General features: G+C 34.8%; 3 protein-coding genes across 4 annotated transcripts; 2 read left to right on the forward strand and 1 right to left on the reverse strand.

Annotated features, from left to right (window-relative positions):
- The first annotated feature begins 7,471 nt into the window (after positions 1–7,471).
- LOC139850578 (pathogenesis-related thaumatin-like protein 3.5) lies at positions 7,472–8,217 on the forward strand. Its single transcript, XM_071840138.1, has one exon. It carries the CDS (start codon positions 7,477–7,479, stop codon positions 8,191–8,193), a length of 717 nt encoding a protein of 238 aa, XP_071696239.1. The 5' UTR covers positions 7,472–7,476; the 3' UTR covers positions 8,194–8,217.
- A 1,466-nt stretch (positions 8,218–9,683) lies between these two features.
- Positions 9,684–11,513, forward strand: LOC139848374 (AAA-ATPase ASD, mitochondrial-like). Its single transcript, XM_071838112.1, has one exon. The coding sequence runs from the start codon at positions 9,846–9,848 to the stop codon at positions 11,274–11,276; it is 1,431 nt and encodes a 476-aa protein (XP_071694213.1). The 5' UTR covers positions 9,684–9,845; the 3' UTR covers positions 11,277–11,513.
- Positions 11,514–11,524: 11 nt separating this feature from the next.
- On the reverse strand, positions 11,525–14,857 carry LOC139848373 (uncharacterized). 2 transcript variants are annotated; one of them, XM_071838111.1, is made up of 15 exons: positions 14,649–14,857; positions 14,431–14,556; positions 14,180–14,239; positions 13,986–14,099; positions 13,801–13,888; positions 13,459–13,691; positions 13,297–13,368; positions 13,122–13,221; positions 12,961–13,043; positions 12,769–12,846; positions 12,590–12,688; positions 12,431–12,481; positions 12,255–12,311; positions 12,004–12,045; positions 11,525–11,914 (listed from the first exon to the last, which is right to left on the reverse strand). In XM_071838111.1, the coding sequence occupies exons 1-15, from the start codon at positions 14,775–14,777 to the stop codon at positions 11,822–11,824; spliced, it is 1,425 nt and encodes a 474-aa protein (XP_071694212.1). In that variant the 5' UTR covers positions 14,778–14,857; the 3' UTR covers positions 11,525–11,821. The 2 variants fall into 2 exon arrangements, with proteins under 2 accessions (XP_071694212.1, XP_071694211.1); XM_071838110.1 differs by having other exon boundaries at positions 13,459–13,706.
- Positions 14,858–17,290: the final 2,433 nt, after the last annotated feature.

A 17,290-nucleotide genomic window follows, 5' to 3' on the forward strand; every position in this document is an offset into this window, starting at 1 on the left:
AAGAGGATGAAGAGAGGATCACGAAAATGTAATTTGTTTTGATGTTTGCTTCTCCAATCGGATTTAGATGATGAATTTGTGAGTTGGGTGTTTAAGTTCAAAAATGGAAGATGAGAAAGGAGAGAAGGAGATGAGTGGAAGTGAATGGGTGGATGAGGTGGGTTGACTAGTTGACCTAGTCAACTAGTTTGCTCACTTGGCAACCTCGGTCCCTCAAGTTTCAAAGCGGGTGCGGGAATTAACCAAACGAATATTTTAAAAACGCTCGAGTAAACGAGTGATGTTATAATTAAATAACGGGAAAATTAAGAACGTTGGTCAACGGAAACTACGAATTTAAATAACGAAAGGTATTATTTAAAAAAAAAGATAGTGTTAAAAATAAATTTAACGGAAAAACGCGGGATGTTACATTACCTACACCTTAAAAGAAATTTCGTCCCGAAATTTAGTTGGAAGTAGTAGTCGTTGTTTCTTCCTCGAGATCTTGCGTTGTCGGTTCTACGAATAAGTGAAGGTACTCCCTCGGGTATTTCAACGAACTTCGACAGTCGCGATTTTACGTTGGTTTAAAGTTTGGTTTCACGATTCATAGTTTCATCGATAGGAATAATAAGTTTTTGTTTCGCGAGACACGTCTTTAAGTTTAGCGCATGGAATGTAGGATGAACGGAGCTCAAATGAATCGAAAAATCTAAATGGCTAGCAACGGGTCCAAAACGCCCCAAGATTTTTAAAAGGATCAAAATATAGTGGATTTAGCTTTCTACGTTTCCCGAAACGAATTACACCTCCTCAAGATGCGACTTTTTACGTTACGCGGTTTTCCACATGGAATTTGAAAAGTTTACATCTAACAGTGGCATAGCTCCTTTGGCGACTACGGTCGTCTCGAGCCTTTATGAGGTTAAAGAAGTTTCTTGGTTGTTCCATGAATTAGCTCGGGTTCGGTGGTTTGATTATCATTAACTTGGTTCTACAAAAGGAGAATGACGTTTCCGGTCACATAAGATTTCAAAAGGTGTGACGTTAAGACTTGAAAGACAAATAAATTAAAAGATACGGTGGAGCAGAGATACATAGCATGCTTTCTTAAAAACTGCACACCCGTGCATTCACGGTCTTTTCTATGTTTCAATTTCAAAAATCAAATAGAAACCATCCTCATCCACCTCTTCATCCTTCATCAATCACAATCACAATCACCACCACCGTTGCCGCTCCTATTACCACCATCGTCGTTGCCGCTGCTGCTATTCTCATCCTGCACACCCGTGCTGCTATTACCACCACCGTTGGGTATCTTTCTGATGTTCACATTCATCTTCTTTCTCGCTCATCTTCTACCTGGGTATCAATCATATTTTCATTATTGTTTCTTCAAGTTTGATTTTTTGTTTCAGATTAAATAGAAATCGTTTGTATTTGTTTCATATATATACATATCCGTTTTTAATTTGTCCTTTCGATTCAGCTACTACCAACAAGTATTTTATATTTTGATTTTCATTATTCCTTCAAATTTATAGTTAGCAATTGATTTGGTGTTTTAGGTTCGCAGTTTTATTTGTTACAAAAGAATCAAATGCTTGGTTCCCTTTTATATTATTATTCATCTCCCACTACATCTATTTTATTTTTTTTTTTAACTTTTGGTGCAGATGTTGATTGTAAGATAGCAAGTGCATCAAACTAATTGGTTTAAGATAAAATATGTTACTGATATAATCATTTGTAGTTTTGAGATTCTTTCTAATCTTTGAAAAATGATACATAAATCATTAGCTTTTATGTTGAATTTTCTCTATAAGGATTTAGATTTATTGAATATGCTCTCTTGCATTTATATAAATACAGTCATGAATCAATCAATTGATCCATCTTTTATGATAAAATGAGTGGATTTTTATAAATACAGTCATGAATCAATCAATTGATCCATCTTACATGTACATTTCATCTTGAGTGGATTTCCTCATATTTGTTTAACTGCAAGATCACTAATATAGTTATTTCAATGTTTTAACTGCAGTTACAAAGGTGTTAAAAAGAGTTATTGATCCAAGACTCTACAAATGTGATCTACCAGGCTACTTTTTTAGTCATAAGGTATACAAATATTGATATTGATAATGACCTATTTCATGTTTGATTTAGTTATCTGTTGGTCTTTGCATTTAAATTTTGAGGTGATGCCTATAACAATAATCGATGTTAGTCTTGATTTAAATTGGAACATTTCAATCCATTCTGCTGTGCATTAACAATGTTTAGTTTTGTGGTTAAAGCAAAATATAAGACTTATTTGACGCACACCATGTATTTGATAAAATGATCGAGGAAATTTGGCTATAGGCATGTTTAAGTTGTCCATTTTTTACACCTAATTAAATGTTTATGAATGAGTTTTAGAGATGATGGCATCTACAGATCATGCAAGTGTCTAATGAACAAAGGATACTAAAGAAATTTACGTATGATTTGTTTCTGAATAAGTTTAAAGCTGATTATGCAAAGGTTACTAATGATATTTAAGCTAGCTTTTGTGTACACATTATGTTATCATGTTTTAACATGTGTTAAGCTAAAGGTTCATTTCTTGAGACTTGAAAGACAACTTTTAAGATTGATACTTTTGAGATTGATATGATTATTATGGACAAAAGGGCATTGTTTCTAATTTCGATTATAGGATGAATTTTGTTAGGTACATATTTAGTTAGGATGAAGTATCATGTGTATATTGCTTTGCTTAGTTTCTTTAGCATATACTAGATAAAGAGCAATATGTTTTAGTTAGTATGAATTATAGCATAATTTTACATTTGCAGTGACTTTCATTATTAGTTATATCAATTTGTTTTGAAGTAGCATTAAACTGGACCCATATGCGATTTTTTGAAGTAATATAATATAGAGACTCTAGATTAAAGTTAGAGCAAAATGTTTAAGTAGCACTGTTACATCTGTAGTTAGGAGAGTGAATTTTTATGATGAAGTAAAGTGTCAATATAGCTTTGTATTGCAATCTAGACCAATTTACTATATCTAATGTTCTTTCTTTTAATTAAGTTACTTTCTTTATGATTTGAAATAATAGTTTCTTTTGTTATGTAAAACATTTTTCACATTTAATATGAAAGGGTGTCTGATTTTCCAGTATGCTATATCTCTTTAATTGATTGAGTGAGTAATTTAGTGTGAGACAATGTCAAAGCTTTGTGTAATTCATTATATTTTTACTTTATATTAGCCTACATATGATTTTAAGTTAAATAAGTGTGAATCACATATGAATGAAATGGAAAATGTTTTTTTATTGGTTGATGGGCTTAGTGCCAAGGTAGTGGATTTTATTTATAGGTTTGAACAAGGTAGTTGCACTCAAGGAGGTGGAGCTGCAGGAGGCGGTTAAAGACGTAAATGCATTCACTCTGGCAGAGAACTTAAACTAGCCTTGAGTATAAAACTAAGGTATGTTCTAAAAAAATTTATAGAACATGAATTAAGATTAAGATGTGTGTTTAAAGAAAGCATATAATATATGTATTACTTAGTATATTAGTTCACATATGAAAATTAAAGAAGTGGTGTCGGCCGAAATCAAAGACAGAAGAAACGCTCATTCAGTCCATCTCCTACGAGTACCAACCCCACAACCACCAAACAACCATCCATACCACTAGATCCACAGACTACCGGAGAAAGGTAGTCGCCGCCTGTAGATGGCGGAAAGAGAGAGCCAGCCGTCGTGAGCCAGAAACCCGAAGAAGAACCATAGCAGAACAGAGCCGAAGGAGATAAAAACAAACCGGGAGTAAAAGAGGAAGCCGGACCACCGGCGGCAGCCGGTGGCCGGAGAAGGAGGAGACAAGCTACCGGAAAAGTTTTAGTTTTTTGAATTGGGGAGCGTATGAGAGAGAAAAAAGTAATTTTGAAAGTAAATGTTTCTGTCTCTGCATACATATAGAATATAGATACGCATATACATACACACACCATTTTTATGAAGCTTAAAAAAAAACATAAACAGATCATGTACTCCGTCCCTGGAAATATCATTGCGTAGCATATTGGAGGACGGTGGTTCAACGGCGGAGCATAGGACGGGTGCTAGCAACGGCGCCGTTGATCGGCGGCCCCGTTGAGAGTAGTCTTACAGTATATAATGAAGTCATTAGGAAAATTCATTTTATTTTGATGTATTTAAATTGAAAAATAAACTTTTCGATTTATTACTTTTAGCTAGACATGTAGATCATCTATAGGTTGTGGAATCACTTAAAAAAAATTAAAATTTGTAAAAGCATATTTAGGCCGAACTAGTCCGAACCGGCCCGCGCGTTGCGGCAGGGGCTTTCGGGCTGCGTATTCATATTTAACGTAGCGTTGTGTATTTACAGATGGGAACACGACCCATGTGTTAAGCGCCGTTTTAGATGTCGTTGTGTTAAACGTTTTTTAAAAAGTATCCGTTTCGAACGTAGTTAGTTTTGTTTTGTTCAATAAATTTTTTCGAGTGTAACGGTGCTGTCGGAAAATTTTAACTCGCGGCGAGCAGAAAGATACGGGCTGTCGTTGTGTTTAGTGTTTTTTAAAAAGTGTCCGTTTTGAACGTGGTTAGTTTCGTTTTGTTCATAAAATTATTTCGAGTCTGACGCTGCCGTCGAAAAAATTTAACTCGTGGCGAGCTGGAAGATACGGTTTGTCGTTGTGTTTAGCCTTTTTTTAAAAAAATTGTCCGTTTCGCGTATATTTAGTCCCGTTGGGTTCGTAAGATTTTTCGTAATTGAACGGTGGTCTCGAAAAAATTTAACTCGCACCGAGCGAGAAGATAGGGCCCGTTATAAATTCGGGTGGAATTAGTTTCTTTTATTTTAATAAAATTATAATTTACACTTTTAACCTCTGAAAAAGTGTAAACTTGAGGGTTCGTTGTGTAAATATAGGCGAAGTTGAGGGACCGTTTTTAATGCGAACGAAAACTCAAAACTACAATAAAATTGAACTAAAACTACATAAATTACCACCACATTTAGTATATAAGAGTTTATTTTAATAAAATTATATATTTACACTTTTAACCCCTGAAAAGTGTAAAATTGAGGGGTCGTCGTGTAAATATAGGCGAAGTTGAGGGACCGTTTGTAATGCGAACGCAAACTCAAAACTACAATAAAGTTGAACTAAAACTACATAAATTACCACCACATTTAGTGCAATAAATAAATAAATAAATAAATAAATAAATAAAAAATAAATAAATAAATAAATAAAAAATAAAAATAAATAAATAAATAAATAAATAAATAAATAAATAAATAAATAAATTAGGCTTTGTACTGCCCATCCTAATAACCCAACAAAATATTTAAAAATGTAAAAAATAATGGTTGGGGTTTATTTACTTATAAGTTATAACCCAATTCGACTAGTTCGAGCCCGAGCCCTAAGCCCCCCAACCCAATTTAAAAGCAATAAGATGGGCTTTATAGATCACTTTTGTAACTATGGTAGCTTTTTTGTAACATACTAAGAAAATATGATTTTAGATTAAAAAATTTTCACCTTCAAATTTACAAAAGAATATTTTATTTTTAATTAATCAATATATGTGAGAACCACCTTATCCCTTATAGGGTTTGCTTGTCTTTTAAAAAAAGATTGTGCCAACATTGCATATTCTTAGACAACAATTCTTCCACTTAACTACTGTATTACGGAGTATAATCTTTCTATAAATACACAATGAATCTAAAACTCTTTGAAAACAAAAAAAATGAAGCCACTCATAGTTGTTGCACTTCTGTTTGTGCTCCCCTTGTTGTCAGGTAACTTCTCTCTTTTTATGTTAAATTAAAATTACGTTTTCAGTAATCTTTTTCAGTTTATATTTGTTACATATTAATCCAGATATTTGACTATCTTTAGGGCTTTTAATAAAGGTTTTCATAATTACAAGTTATAATTAATGTCACTAGAAAATTTTAACTTGCATGAATTAGTGTAATTCGACTAATATTCAAGAAATGATGCACCCTTTTAGAAAAAATTACACGAGGCGCTTATGTGGTTTACCTCGAATTCCATGCGGCGTCCTTTAATCTTTTTTTTTTCTTACGTGGGGTTCACCGTACTTTAGAGTAGTTCTGGGTTCCCTGTCACTAACGATCATTAAAAATGTTCGTTAAGTCATGACATGTCATGTACAGTTTGCGTGAAGTGTATTTTTGTCTTTTTTTTTTTACATATATGATCCTCCACCTTCTATCTTATCTTCATCTTCATATTATCTTTCACATTCATCTTCAAGAATACTTATGACTTCAAAATCTCTTTCTTTCATGTTCATCTTCAAGAATACTTGCGATTTAAATCAACTCAAACAAAATTATAAAAAATACTTGAAAATCAAATCAAACAAAATCATACTCCCAAATCATAACCAAATGTTATTGAACATAAAATGTTTGATTTTGTTGATTTGATTTGCAAGTATTTTTTATAATTTTGTTTGGTTGTTTTGATTTAAGTACCCTTGAAGATGAATGTGAAAGAGGATATGTAGATGAAGGTGAAGGATAATGTATGAAAAATACAAAAGTACTCCTCACGCCGTACTGCACATGTCATGACTTAGTGGAGTTTTTAACGGTTGTTAGTGACAGAGACTCTCGACGGAATTTCTCTAAAGTACAATGATCCCTCGTGTAAAAAAATGTTAGGGACACCGCATGAAATATGGTGTAAACAAGACTCCTAATGTATTATTTTTTCTAGTGTTAAAAAATAAGTATATAAATTTGAATGAACCAAGAGAGAAGTATGCAATAGAAAAAGGACCCAAAGTTGATTGGTATGTCATTGTACGAGACTTTCTTTGTAAATATTAGGAAGTTAGAGCTTATAATATCCCTCGCCAAAAGATAACACGATGTTACGATCGTGTCTTCACTCGCCAATAATCACTTTGCAATGTTTCTTGTGAATTCTAAGCATTTTACATGACGAAGGGGAGCGATTATTTCTCGTATATTTAGCTTTAGTACTTGTATTTTTTATTATTTAAATAATATAATTTATTTGAACACGTGTGTGATGGTATGTCATGGTTGGGAGTGATATGTCTTGGAAATGTGATGAGAAAGAAATGCTAAAGAGACGTTGATGTGACAATGTATTAATTTTAAGAAGGGTGTCATGATTAAAAGTGTTTCACTCTATGTGGGAAAATGACTTCTCTTTATTCTAGGATAGGGGAATGATCGTCTATATCTTACCTCCCGCATACAATACTTTTGTGGGATTGAGTTTTGTTGTTGTTGTTGTTGTTGTTGTTGTTGTTGTTGTTGTTGTTGTTGTTGTTGTTGTAGTGTTGTCATGATTAAGAGTGGTCTTATAACATTTTTTCTATTCAGTTCTATCGAAGTGAAAAAGACATTTAATCATACAAAATCGTAACTTACAGGAAACGTGATGGTAGAAGGGTGTAATTTCACGATTATCAACAAATGTTCGTATCCAATATGGCCCGCAACCGCCGCAAACGAAGGCCATCCGGTGTTAGCCAACGGCGGTTTCTACCTTCCACCAGGCGAACAACGAAAAATCCAAGCTCCAAGCGATTGGGTTGGCCGGATTTGGGCTAGAACAGGTTGCAAATTCGGTTCAAAATGCCCTGCTTGTGAAACAGGTGATTGTGGAGGAAAACTATGGTGCAATGGGCTAATCGGGACCCCACCCGCAACACTAGTCCAATTTGCATTACAACCAGATAAAAGCAAACCAAGTTTTTATGATGTTAGCGTAGTTGATGGTTATAATATCCCGGTTTCAGTAACAACTATACCTTCTTATCCCAAATGTCGTATTGAAGGGTGTAAGAAAGATGTCAATATGATCTGTCCTCAAGAACTCGAGGTTTTGAATGATAGAGGCGACGTTGTTGCTTGCAAAAGCGCTTGTTTGGCGTTCAATGACGATAAGTTTTGTTGTAGAAACGAGTATGGGACACCGAATAAGTGCAAACCAAGTGTTTACTCGAAGATTTTTAAAGAGGCATGTCCGAGTTATTACAGTTATGCTTATGATAATCCCCCACCGTTGGTTAATTGTGTTTCGGACGATTATGTCATAACGTTTTGCCCATCGGCAAAATGGAGTGGTAGTGAATTGAATCTGCGTAGACTTTAAAATATGCAACAAACCTTATGATATGTCAATAGTCTAACTAATGTGTGTGATTATGTATATTATTTATATTTATATAGTTAATACGAATCCTGATTTGGGAGTAATAAAAATTTGAAGGTAAAAAAAAAAAAAATTAACAAAATATCTGTTGTTTGTATCCAAATGATCTTTTAGCATAGTTAAGGAATAAAGCTAAAACGTTAAACTCTGCATGGTTCATTTCTAATTTCTGCAAAAAGCAAGACAGAGACACCTGTGACGTCTGTAAGTAGTCGGTAATTTTACACGTACATTATACCTTTTTTAAAAATCCACTCTATTATTAAAGTTGTACACTATAATATTGTTTTCTAGTGGTTAAAGTTGATAACAAGCAATTTAAACCAGCTTACAATCGACTACCTATTCATAGTGTAAGACAAAACGCATTCAGCATTTGCGACCTTGATGGGCGTTGTGATGTATTATTTTATATAGACAAATAAAATAAGATGAAGAGAGATACACATGAAAAAGAAAGATGTGATTAATTTGATTGGTCCATATATTATGTCATGTTTTAATATAATCACAAGAAGTTTTTATTTTCAAATCTCACTCACCAAGGGGATGTTTACTACTCCGTATTATTCTGTATTAAATTCTGTTACCATTGGCTCTGTTTAAAAAGTGGTTTCCATTTGCCTCTGTTTAAAAAATGGCGTCTGATTATATGTCTCCTTCAGATACATCGTTTTTCAGATTGAGTATCAAAAAACAACAACTTTATTAAATGAATTAAGAACCGTAAAAAAACAAATTATTAAGTGAAAAGTAAATAGGCCTTATAAATATATCTTAATGGTCTAACAAAAAAGCAAACTGCATATCTGAAAAATATTTGTGCTCCTTGAACAAGGGAAAAACCTCACTTGTCCGATTAATTCAATCAATATAGCCATTGTTTTTTTTTTTTTTTTTTTTTTTCGCTAAAAAAGCGAATACTATTAAAATTAGGAAACCTTCATCGATAAATGAAAGAATCCATGGACAAATACAATCAATCCGAACAAAAGAGCGATTCGCTAAAAGTAAACAATCTAGAACCACAACGGTATCTAAACCTCGCTAACTCTAACCGAGCCTCAAATGAACAATACACTAAAAACTAAATCACTCTAAAACATAGGACATGACAAAGAGAACATAATCAAGAAAGAAAACGCATTACAACATCAACTCTAATAGCATGGACTTGTAATAAACCAAAGCAACCAAAAACCAAGATAGCTAAATTAACCGGCTTTGGAACCACCTAATGACGAGATTCATATATGTTGTTATTAGGGGTTAGGTAATGTCATTTCTTTATCTCACGCTTTGTATTTTGGATTTTTCCACTATCACGTCACTCAACACCATCAGCAGTGGTGATTCAACAGACAAAACCATCATCATAAACATCCAACGAAAGAAACAAAACACAAAAAAGCAATACCAAACACGCCCTTTTAATTAATTAATAATTTACTCTCACCCTTTCAAAGCATGAAAAAAAAAATTCATATTATTCTTATTAAACAATCATATGATGATTCTGATTGATTGGTGTAGAACCATTATATATCTCCCCTTTGATACTTATTATTAGTTACACTTATTTATCAAGAAACATGTACTATATGAGGTCACAAAGATATATGTTAGCTCAGTTTGGATCAGTATTCGCTAGTGTCATGTTCGTGCTAGCAATCATCGAACGATTCATACCATCCGGTACTCGTAACTTGTTACGCAAATACACTCGACGATTTGTTACTCCTTTTTACCCATACATTCAAATCAAGTTCAATGAGTTCACGGGTGATCGTTTTAGGCATAACGAAGCTTACACAGCTATAGAAACCTACTTGAGCTCAACGAGCTCCACGAAAGCCCAACATCTAAAAGGCGTTATCGTGAAGAACAATTCTGAAATCGTGTCGTTATCAATGGATGATAATGAAGAAGTTGACGATGAATTTAACGGAGTTAAAGTATATTGGACGTCCGGGAAGTACCCAGTAACTCAATCTAGTTTGTTAACTCGATCTCCTGATGAAAAGAGGTTTTATCGACTTGCTTTTCATAAACGATATCGAGATCTCGTTGTCAAGGATTATTTGAAACATGTGATCAAGACGGGGCGAAGTATTACGAGAAAGAATAGGTTGAGAAAGCTTTATACTAATAATGGGTCGAATTGGACTAGTGTTACGTTTGAGCATCCGGCTACGTTTAAAACACTAGCAATGGATCCCGAGAAGAAGCAAGAGATAATCGACGATTTGACTACTTTTAGCAAATCGGAAGACTTTTATACGCGTATTGGAAGGGCTTGGAAACGCGGGTATCTTCTTTATGGTCCACCGGGAACAGGAAAGTCAACCATGATCGCGGCCATGGCAAACTTTTTAGGTTATAATATTTATGACGTTGAGTTGACTGCAGTGAGTGATAATACCGAGTTAAGGAAGTTGTTGATTGATACATCAAGCAAATCGATTATAGTGATTGAAGACATTGATTGCTCGGTTGATCTCACGAGTCAAAGACAGAAAAACGAACATGAAGTTGAAGAGGGCTATTCAAACACGAAAAGTGACAAGAAAACGAGATCGAGTGATAAAAGTTGTACGACAAGTAGAGTGACGTTATCGGGGCTTTTGAATTTCATCGATGGACTTTGGTCCGCGTGTGGGGGAGAAAGGATTATAGTGTTTACAACTAATCACGTTGATAAGCTTGACCCTGCGCTTATTCGAAGAGGGAGAATGGATATGCATATTGAATTGGGGTACTGTTGTTTTGAAGCGTTTAAGGTTTTAGCGAATAATTATCTTTACATAGACTCGCACGAATTGTTTGATAGGATCCGTATTATGTTGGGCGAAACGGATATTACTCCGGCAGATGTTGCCGAGAATCTAATGCCGAAAAGTAGTCCGGGGGACCCTGAAAGATGTTTAAAGAGTCTCATTAATGCTTTAGAGACTCTGAAACTGAAGAAAATTGAGGAAGAAGTCAAGGAAAATATAAAAAAAATACGAGAAGAAATTGTCTGATGAAGAAAGCAAGGTAACGAAAAAAGGCGATAACGCTCTATCCAAAAAATAGGCGATAACAGTTCAAAAGTGCAATGCACAACGTTTATGTAAGCTGATCGATTATGACAGAAGCTGAAAAGTACTCACTGTCTCATCTACTTCCACTGTTGACTTAATAGACAACATGTGTTATGTATATATAGATATATATATAGCTATATGATATGATGTTTCTGTCTGTTGCCAAAAAAAAAAAAATAATAATAATAATAAAAAAATAGATGTTTCGTCTCTTATTCTATGATTTGCATCTATACAGTTAGCAAAACCTATCATTTCCATATAATGTTTTACTATTTCGATTGGTACCATAAAAACATGTCAGAGTGCTTACTTGTAACAAATCTAAAGACTATAAGTTAGATAATGGGTGGGTCAGAGTGTCAGACATTGTGTTGAAAACATTATGTTAAAGATAAACTAAGATTAATACAACTTACAGGTCAAAGATGTAACGGGTTCATATGACGGTGAAAAACCCGTGGAACTTTTTCGCTGAGGTGTCACGTGGCCTGTTTTTTAAAGGCAGCAAGTGCTGACGTGGCAGCCATGTTGCCTATACTCGTTCCAGCTATATACCCACCTGACCAAGCGTTCTGTATCGAAAAGCAAAAAGGATATAATCCATGAGTAAGGATACAGTTGTCAAACATGGATGTGTATATTTCATAGTTGTTGATTTTACCTGGAAATTGAAACCTCCTGTAATCCCATCAACATTCAGCACCTACACACGATTTCAACATTCAGATGACATTAACGGACCCACACCCAGTGTAATCAGACAAGATACGTTTTATTTCTTTTTATGTGATTATTATTTGATTTGATTGATTAATCTACACTCGATTTAGAAAGAAAAATAAAGACTATACACTCGATTTAGAAAGAAAAATAAAGACTATATAATCTAGAAACATTGTCAAATAACCAAACCTCTCCGGCAAAGAACAGACGAGATTGAATCCTGCTCTCCATAGTTTTCAGTGAGATCTTCATAATAAATGAATATTTGAGTTACGATTTGCATTACACCTAAGTAAACAAACTGCGACTCTGTGTGTGTGTGTGTGTGAGAGTGAGAGAGAGAGAGAGAGAGAGAGAGAAAACACCTCGGACAACGGAACACCACCAGCTGTGACGAATTCATCCTTAAATTGACCCTAAAACAATGGGCACTTGCTAACATCATCATCATCATCATCATCATCATATAGAATATATATCTAAAGACTATAAGTGGCATAATGAGTGGGTCAGACAAATGGTACCTTTCCTTTGACTATAAATGAACACTGTTTTAATACAGCAGCAATAGACATCAAAGAGTTATTCGAAATGGAAGCCCACAAGATATCTTCATCTATGCCCTACAAACAAACATTTTATTAGTACAAATAGTAATTTCCTGATATAAACCATACTAATCTAACTAAAACGATCAAACCACCTCACGGTTTAACAAGTATTTCCAAAATCTCTTGATGAGCCCAAGTTCTTGAGGATATGAACCAGCTACCTTTTGCTTCTACAGAATCAAAGAACGAGGATTAGACAACCGTATCATACAAAACCAACTATTTTTAAAAGACGTGTTAATCAAAGTAGAATGTGTACTTCAAACTTATCATATCAAAATTACCGGAAACTTCTTTTTGTGTTGTGATAACAAAGACTTCATATCTTCACTATTAAGATCCGGAATAAAATCCACAACAAGCGTTCCTGAACCAATACACAACCTAAAGTTAAAAATTAGGATTTTAAATCACGTTTTACTGAACAAACAAATTTCCTACTTACCTTTATAGTTTGATGTATAAAGTTCACGAGCACCCCAGGCTGATAACCGAAGAATTACCGGACCACTAAGTCCCCAATGTGTGACCAACATCGGTCCAACCTGAAACCAAGTTAAGTCATACACTATAAAATTGTGACATCATACATACCTAATGAGAGAGGGAAAAAAACGTACCTGGGTAAGTCCTATAACATTCCTCTGCAAAGATTCAAGCTTTAAACTTGCCTTGACTTTCGGGAATGTAATCTAGAAACAACATTAAAAGTTGACCATTTTAAAGATATATACAGTCTGTAGAATATAATAACTTTACAGGTGAAAACAATATACAATTACCCCAGATAACTCTATCAACGAAATATCATCGATCTTGAACGTAAATAAACTTGGTACAGGTTTAATTATAGAATGACCTAGTTGAGTGGCTAGGTTATAACCCTGCTGACTGCTACCGCTAGCAATCAACAGATAATTCGCCTCAACAAAATCCACATAATCAATCGTACGTTTCTCAATCTTGACCATAAATTTGCCACCATCAGACATGGAAGCAGATGTTACAGATACACCTGTTTGCAGTGTAACTGTTATAAAAGACACGGTGTTAATAATCAATAAGGAAGATAACCGATTAAGATTATATAAGCTTTTTATAGTAGGTACAGTACCAACAAGTACCTCCCTTTCGCCTTGCTTCATTTAAAATACAATCGATTATCGTAGATGAATTATCACTAGCTGGAAAAACCCTTCCGTCTTCCTCGGTCTAAATACAAAACACGCGTTCTGTATCTTGTTAACTTTTTCAACCATCATATAACAATGAAATGTAGAATCAAACAAAGTTCAGAACTAAAACCTACCTTTAATTTCACACCATGATCAGAAAACCATGACATGGTATCCACTGGGCCATGAACATTAAAAAATGAACCTCGAAATTCTTTACTACCCCTCGGATATTTTTCAGCCAAAACCTACAACAATATCACATTTCCACCATGTTAAAGATTACTTTAATATGAACCAACATTTGTATTATCAAATCTGATAGTACCATATTGTCCACACAATGCCCATTCGTAACGTTGCAACGACCACCTCCCGATATTTTAACCTAATCATAATTCAAATTAATAGCATTAAAATGCTAAATCCAGACCACAAAAAGATATACTAATAAACAAATAGATCTCGGTGCTCGCATTGTATATCTAACAGGCTTATCGGCTTATCGAAAAATTCAGAATGCCAAAAAATCTCAGACATTAAGCATATTGATAAGCTCGTGAGCAGTAAAATGGAAACCTTAGTTAATGGTTTAGCTTTTTCAATAACAATGACATTAAGATTAGGAGCTAAAGTTTTAGCCCTAATTGCACCATATATACCAGCAGCGCCACCACCAACTACCACCATTTTCTCATTCTCAACCTGTTTCATTAAACAATATGCAAAAATGAAACCCTAATTATGTAAATTAGATTTAAAATAACTATAAGTATCACTGTCTCAGTAGCAGTTACCTCGGGGGATTCAGAGAATGCAACGGCACGGAATCTTCGGTGGCTATGAATTCTGGTGAAGCAATGAGAATTTAGAGGTACTAAATTGTGAATAATGAAGCGAGATAGATAGACGGTGGTGGTGTTCATAATGTTTCCGTCGTGTTAGCGGCGGCGGCGGCGGCCGTTCAAGTTTCAACGAAGTAACGACGGGGTTTATCCGTATAGAATATAGTTTGTTACATTGTTTTACTGATGGACAGGAAGTACCCTTGCATTTTATAAGATGTATAAATGTCCCCCCTAAGTATATGTTACTGTTAACGTAATGGGAGATGATACTCACACACCAAGAATTGATCCATACACACAAACTTACTATTATACCCTTAATTTATAATAATGTAGGTTCAACTCCCTAGATAAACTTAGGGATATAACTGTAAATTTTTTGATTAAAAGTGTATGAATCAAAAATGAGTGTGTGAGTATCAACTCCCTAACGTAATATGTCATTGTATGAGTCATAATTCTCAACAAATATTCATCATTGATTTCGAAATTTTTTTGTTGTTTTGGCAGTAAATCCTCAACAAATTATGCTAATCGCTGCTTTTGGAGTTAGTTACAAACAATTTCATTCCTCAATTTGTCAAATCGAAGTTTTGATGATAGTCATAATAAGTGTTCATCAATAACAAATTCAGTGTTCTTCAATAATAAATTCAGTTTCCATCAATAACAAATTCAGACATATTTTACATCGTGTATGTTTCTGTACCAATTTGAATAAGTCGTCGGGATTTATACCAGTTCGTGTATGTTTCTGTACCGATGCCAATCATGATTTTGAAAAAGGTGGAAATATTCATTTGAAGGGCTATGAACTTCCGACCCTTATCGAGGTAGATAAACAAGTAATTGATCTACACACGGTTCGTTGACCCTTGTGTGATGATGGTATTGAGTTGGTGAACCATGCCTTAGTCCTTTGTAAAGATGTCATTGAAATATGGACTCAAATATATAAATGGTGGGGACTAGGTAATTTCTCTAATCTCAGTGTTAACGAAGCTTTTGTTGCGAATCTTAATCGTTAACTACACAGGCTTGCTGAGTGGCCATCGAACTTCCCAATGAAGCACACCACCCCGGGTTCTGTGACGACCCGACAAAATCGCCATTGACGGCGCCGTCAACTTAGGTCTCGTTACGTGGTCGTAGTCCCTAAATGAGACGCGTTTGACCAAAATTATGTCGCATTCATTTGAAACGTGTAAGACTTGCAAAGTTTTAAGTAAACCAAACGGTTCGACAACATGTATAAGTTTACAAAAGTTAATAAGTATAAATGAAGTAACTTGCAACATAATGTGAGTTGAAAGTCACGAATGCTATCAAAAGCGTATGCATGTAAACATTAAGTTTGAGTCCAAAGTGCTATCACTAGCGTATGCATGTATGCTTGACCCCAAGCAAGTAATCAAAGTGTGCGGAATCATGTATCAAGTAGCCAAGTATGAACCTGAGAAACATATAGAAAATTGTCAACGAAAAACGTTGGTGAAATCATAGGTGTATTTGTAAACGTTGTTTTTGAACCACAAGATTTAGTATTAAGTTGATTATCCAAATCGTTTGCATTCCAAAGTTGTTGTACGTTTGCCGAGCACCCAATTATCAAGGCTTAACTGAATGGTACCTCTGAATCATAGTGTTAGAACCTACACTATACCCTAAAATATATTTCATCCACCGACGGTAGCGAACCGTCCGAATGAGGGTTCGTCAAACCCGTATGGCCACACAACATAAGTTCACGCTTACACTTACACCCTGCAAGTGTAACTGATGATAATTGGACTTGAGGATTTTTGTTCTAACTCGTGCGTGGAATGTTTGTCTCGTACTTATTTTCAAGGTATAAAAGTATAAACCGTAAATGTTTCTCATCCCATGATTTAAAAGTATAAAAGTTGTTGAAAAGATGGGACTATGATCTCATCGTAGTTGCATGCCAAAGTACTTGTAATTAAACGTTGTGCAATGAAAGTTGCTTAACCTTGACCTAAACAAGTAAGTTATATCAATTACCGGTTACGACACAAGGTCGGGCGAAATGTGTTCAATTAGTCCTATGGCTCGTTACGACTCGATTATATAGCATGTGCATCACGTTGTCAAGTTTCATGCAAGATATAAGTACAAGAGAGAGGTTATAACGATTAAACAAAGTATTGGTTAAGTTTGAATAAAAGTCAACTTTGGTCAAGTCAAAGTCAACGAAAAAGTCAACACATTCGGGTCGGTCTCGGACAATTTTTCTAAGTTATATAATCATATACGAGCATGTTAGAACAAGTTACATGTTAATCGGAGGTGCGTAGCATAGTTAAAATTAAACAAAAAAAATGCAATTTTGGACAGCCCTTGACAGACCATCTGGACGGCGTCCAAAATGGCTGGACGGCGTCCAGCAAAGAAGGCCTGGATGGCGTCCAAGGGTTGGGACGGCATCCAAAAACACCTGGGCTGCTGAAATGCTGAAATTTGACAAGTCTCGAACCAAAACTCATTCAAACACAAATTATGAACCGAAAACACTTACAACACGTATCTTATATCGTTGGAAAGGTATTTTGACAAGGAAAACAACTAAGAAC

Source organism: Rutidosis leptorrhynchoides, chromosome 5 (genome assembly GCF_046630445.1).
Source record: "Rutidosis leptorrhynchoides isolate AG116_Rl617_1_P2 chromosome 5, CSIRO_AGI_Rlap_v1, whole genome shotgun sequence".
Taxonomy (NCBI): domain Eukaryota; kingdom Viridiplantae; phylum Streptophyta; class Magnoliopsida; order Asterales; family Asteraceae; genus Rutidosis; species Rutidosis leptorrhynchoides.